This window comes from Propithecus coquereli, unplaced genomic scaffold (genome assembly GCF_000956105.1).
Source record: "Propithecus coquereli isolate 6110/MARCELLA unplaced genomic scaffold, Pcoq_1.0 Scaffold10, whole genome shotgun sequence".
Classification (NCBI taxonomy): domain Eukaryota; kingdom Metazoa; phylum Chordata; class Mammalia; order Primates; family Indriidae; genus Propithecus; species Propithecus coquereli.
The window spans coordinates 17,182,943-17,188,317 of NW_012133858.1; the positions used below are offsets into that span (position 1 = coordinate 17,182,943).

The following is a 5,375-nucleotide window of genomic DNA, read 5'->3' on the forward strand; positions in this document are numbered from 1 at the left end:
CTTTAAACTTTTTGGAGATTAGATGTTTTCTGATAATGAAAAGTTGGTAGACATCATATTAACAAAGAAGATTTTTTTTTCTTTATTGGTAATTATCTGGATCATAAAAAAAAATAGTAAACAAGCCAAATTACTCTTAGCTTAGGCCTGGGAATGAGGAAAAAGGTGAAGAGAAGTTAGAGAGAGAGTCCTCAGTTACTGGCAGAAGAATGACCCACTAAGCCTTCGTTTAGCACTCATGTGAAGTCTTGGTGGTAAGGAAGTCCCACCTAAGGGATTTCTGCCTTGGTTAGACAGAGTGTCCCAGAGCTGAGTTACAAATCTCCATGGCAGAGCCCTAGTACTGGCTCTCTGACCAGCTGGAATTTGCTGCAAGATGGGTGTGGCTGAAAGGAGACCATTGTGAATTAACCAGGAATGAGAACATCAAGACTGAATTTTATTTCACCCAGAAACAGAATGATAAAATGGCATCTTCTCTATTTAAATTCTATTCCATCTTTCTTCTTGTCCTTCCACTCAAAGTTGCTGGCAGAGGTTGTTGGTGCTATTGTGCCAGGTGTGAAGATTCTGCCCTCTGGTCAAGAGACCTCACCCTTAGATGCTGGCTCTGCCTCTGCCTTTGGGGGTCGGCCCTTGTACTCGCAGGACCTTAGGCGCCTCTGTAAGTATAACAAAACTTGATTAATCCATTGTTAGCATTTAACTCCTTTAAAAAATAGAAGCAACCAGTTAACAAGGTGAGACATTTTCCTGATGTCATTTGTTCTTTATTTAAAAGTACAGACAATATTTAAAATGAAATAAAAACTCAGAGGCTCAAAAGCATCCAGTAAATTGAAGTAGCAGTGACACATGCATCCACAGATAAGTGTACCTGTTTAAAGCCATATCTCATTTGTCTAGGCAAAAGTATAGCACAGGTTATAAAATATATATCTTCCTTGCCCTATAAGGCAATGAAAGGCAATCTATTCTTCTGCAAAAGTCAATGGTCTTCAATGTCATGGCAAAAAGATGATGTGATCAGAAAATGAGGCTAGAGAAGAATATCCTCATAAAATTTCTGAACAAAGTTTGCATCACATCCCATAATATTCCCTTTTCAATTATAAAAAAAGTTTCTTTAGAAAGCCTGCTTCTATATTACTTCCTTTGAAAGCAGTAATCCTTATTCTGAAAACTAAGGATTATTCAATCTAGCCTTGGCAAAAAGTAAACAAAAAATTCCTATTTGAAAGCCTTGTTGCAAAGAGTGGCTAATGAGTGAACAGAAATTATTGATGTAAAAGAAACACTTTCACCCAGAAAGGGAATTATCAGAATAGTTTTGTCAAGTGGGAGTACCTATTTGACATAACCAGCCCATTCTGGAAACAGAAAGTCAATTAATTTACTTTCCCCTTTCCTCCCTTTGGCCAACTTGTCTTTCTTTCTTATTATCCCTTTTTGACATCTGGAACTTTTTATTATTATTTTTTTTTACTCAATTAATAAGTTCAGCATCCAGTTCCCTGACTTCCTTTATTTTCATATGCATTTAGGGACCAGGTACCACAGTTTATTTAGAATGTCAAGAATCTTTGTATGAAAATTGATGGCATACATTTTAAGGTACATATTTGTTATCAGAGAAGAAAATTGCCATAGGCCACAAGGCACATTAGTTTGTCCATTTTCTGTGCTAGTTTAGAAAACTCAGAACGGATTTAGAATTCTGACACACAATTTTAAGTAGTCCACAGAGATCGACAGTGTCCCCATTGGGAGTCCCACCACTTCTCTCTAGGATGTTCTGAAGCTTCATGGTTTTTGGTGTATTATATCAGGATTATTTGTTTTTGGACAATGGGGATGTTATGGCAGGGCTGACCGAGAATAGACCAAGAGACACACACAGAGATTTTGGCAATACAGGTTTTATGTGCTGGCCAGAAAGGCTCAGAGGGGAATTTGCTCTCCCCAAATTCTGAGCCCCAGACAAAGAGCATTGCAGTCTTTTATACACTTTGCTTAAGGAGGAGGGGCATGGCTACAACAGGGTTAACTTTAGTCAGGCAGGGTCCTAAGCTATTTTACAACCTGGTACACTACTTGCTAAAGGTGATTTATGAGGGGAAAGGTCGAAGGGCAGGAGAGGAGGAGGGGCACGGTCACAACAGGGTTAACTTTAGTAAGGCAGAGCCCTAAGCTACTTTTACAGCCTGGTACACTAATTGCTACAGGTGATTTATGAGGGCAAGGTCGCAGGTGAGGAGGGGGCCCAGGCAAGGATCGCAAGGAAAAAAAAAGCCCGGTAGTGGAATTTCTAAGAATTCCACTTTAGTGGAATTTTCCAATCTTACACTTCAGGGAGAGGGGATGATGAAATGTTAAAGGAATATCCATGGCTGCATAAATTAATAAAGAGCATCAGAGAGATTGAAATCATGGGATTCTTTCATTTTCATGTTTGGATTCACTTCATTAACTGGCTTCCAGGGGCGTCCAGGACATTTGGGGGAGGTTGTTTCTGGGAAATCTGATATCAGGGTAAATGAAAGACTATTTGGTTCTGTCTGGATGTCAGGAATCCAATCATCATCATTTTCTGTGGGAGTTGGTGATATATTAGGCATCATAGTTGCGATGAGATCCGAGTCCTGAAAGTCAGAATAGGTAACTGCTACATCCGGCCGGGCTAAGGAAGGGATGGGTGTTGGCCCTTCTGTCTTCTCTTGTGTCTGTGCAGAAGGTGTGGTACTATCTTCAGAAGAGCTTGCCAAATGCCCTGTTTTCCAACCATTGAGCTTTCCATTGTTTTTGCCTTTATTTTTATGTTTTCCCTGGCCGTGACCATGCTTATGTTTATGTTCATGGTCGAGGCCACGGCCTTCTTGGGGTCCAAGATCATAGTGAAATTCGAGTTGATGTCCATGCCCAAGGCCATGTTGCCATTGCTGTCCATGGCCAAGGCCATGTTGTTTTTGATGTTCTTGGCCAAGGCCATGTTGTTTTTGATGACCTTGGCCAAGGCCATGTTGTTTTTGATGTCCACGGCCAAGGCCAAGGCCCCTTTGGTGCCCATGGCCTTGGTCATGCTCATGTTTATGGCCATGGCCAAGGTCATGTTTCATTTGCTTTTCATGGCCCCAGCGATGCCCAGGAGTGGGTCCTTGTTCTTTTCTTGGATCCTGTTCTTCATCTTGTACAGGAACCATGGAAGTGTGGGGTGGACTTACAGTTGTTCTTTCTCTTATTTCCTCTACTTGTACTGATCGGAAAGGTGAGAAACCTGGAGGCCTTTTCATCAGTGACGTCTAAACAGGAAACATTAAGACAAATGTATTATTGCAAAAACCATACTATCAATGAAGAAAGAAGAGACTGAGATCTGGCAATGCTATCTTGGTTTACAATGGGGCAGGTCTTTGCAAGATTTTAAATACTATATTAGTGTTCCAGAGAGGATGAATAATATTTTTCCTCTTTTGATTGATCTTAAAATTTGTAAACATAGATTGTTGTTCTGAGCAATACTATAAAATAAGTTGGAGAGTTTTTTCTGCATCTGGAAAAATTGAGTGGTTGAACTACATAATCTCTAGGATATCTTCTAAGCCTATGATTATGTAAGTCCATAGCACATTTTTTAATTACTGATACTATTTCTATTACCACTATTACTGCTTTTATCCTAAAGGGCCCTAAGTGACTTTATGAGCTGAATATATAGGGGGCACATATCCATGATCACTTTGTTGGGCTGAAACACATTAGGACATATTCACAAGCTTGAAATGCAGCCTTTGTATAATGTCTGTGTTAGACTATATGCATACCTGCACATGACAAAAACCTAAGTCTGAAAAGAGGGAGAAGAGACAACTTGGACTGAAGATTGCATTCGGTAGTGAAAAGAACATGAGTTTTGAAGTCAAGCTAGACCCTACTAGTAATTAGCATCATGATGAAAAGGGTGGGCTCTGATTTGATTTAGATTTGAATCTGAGTGCCACTAGCTTCACTTTTCTCTTCTGTAAAATAGGAATTATAACAGCACCTACCTTATAAAGTTATAAGGAGGACCAATGGAAAATGTATGCGAAGCCCTCACTACAGTGCCTGGGACAGAGGAAGCACTTGATAATGTCATTATTCACTCTGGGACTTTCTTATTTATTTATTTATTTATTTTTGAGACAGAGTCTGGATCTGTTGCCCTGGCATCAGCCTCGCTCACAGCAACCTCAAACTCCTGGGCTCAAGCAATCCTTCTGCCTCAGCCTCCCCAGTAGCTGGGACTACAGGCATGCACCACCATGCCCGGCTAATTTTTTCTATATATATTTTTAGTTGTCCAGATAATTTCTTTCTATTTTTAGTAGAGACGGGGTCTTACTCTTGCTCAGGCTGGTCTCGAACTCCTGAACTCAAACAATCAGCCCGCCTCGGCCTCCCAGAGTGCTAGGATTACAGGCATGAGCCACCACGCCCGGCCGGACTTTCTTATTTTTAAGTGCCTCATCCTTGACAATGGGAAAAGTATTACTGCCTCCCAGGCTTCTTTTAAGTCTTGAAAAAGATGATGTCATCTAATGCTTCTTAAACTTCAACCCTGCATATGAATCCCGAGGATCTTGTTAAAATGCAGATTCTGATTCAGTAGATGTGGAGTGGAGTCTGCATCTCTCACAAGGTCGTTGGATGTAAGCGAGCGCAGTGGAGCTGTATCTTGCCGCAGGCACACCTTGCCTCGCCAGGGTTCGCTCCCCCACCATGGGGACTGCACTTCACCAAGAAAGAGCCTGTAGAAGCTTCCATGGGACACTGACAATGCATGAGAAGTGATCAAGAGGATTGTTGCTCTCCTTTTTAGCCATTAAAAAAGAGAGATCACACAAGGATCAGCACAATAAACACTCTCGAATGTGAAACCACTCAAAAGTTGAAGACCAAAAGCTAGATTCCACAATGGCTCAAGACAGAAAACAAAGCAACAAAATGCAACCCAACAGAATGAACAGTAATTCACCCCACTTATCGGTTCTCTCAATAAATGTGAATGGCTTGAACTCCCCTCTCAAGAGATATAGACTGGCCGAATGGATAAAAAAAAACAAGCCAAGCATCTGCTGTCTCCAGGAAACGCATCTAACCTACAAGGATGCATTTAGACTCAAAGTAAAGGGGTGGAAAACAATATTTCAAGCAAATGGAAGCCAAAAGAAGGCTGGTGTGACAGTGTTGATCTCAGACAACTTGGTTTTTAAATCAACAAAAGTAACGAAAGACAAAGGGGGTCACTATATAATGGTGAAGGGTACAGTTCAACAAGAAGACATAACAATTCTAAATATGTATGCACCCAACTTAGGTGCACCCAGATTCATAAA

General features: G+C 40.8%; 1 protein-coding gene across 3 annotated transcripts in view; it reads right to left on the minus strand.

Annotated features, from left to right (window-relative positions):
• Positions 1-420: 420 nt before the first annotated feature.
• KNG1 (kininogen 1) overlaps positions 421-5,375 on the minus strand; it is a 31,684-nt gene continuing 26,729 nt past the window's right edge. Inside the window, exons 10-11 of one of the 3 annotated variants that reach the window (XM_012641106.1) lie at positions 3,222-3,299; positions 421-662 (exon numbers count right to left, since the gene is read on the minus strand). In XM_012641106.1, coding sequence (XP_012496560.1) covers positions 582-662; positions 3,222-3,299 — 159 coding nt within the window. In that variant the 3' untranslated portion in view covers positions 421-581. Of the gene's footprint in view, positions 663-2,290; positions 3,300-5,375 lie in introns of those variants that run through there. The other 2 variants (XM_012641114.1, XM_012641098.1) reach the window with 2 other exon arrangements.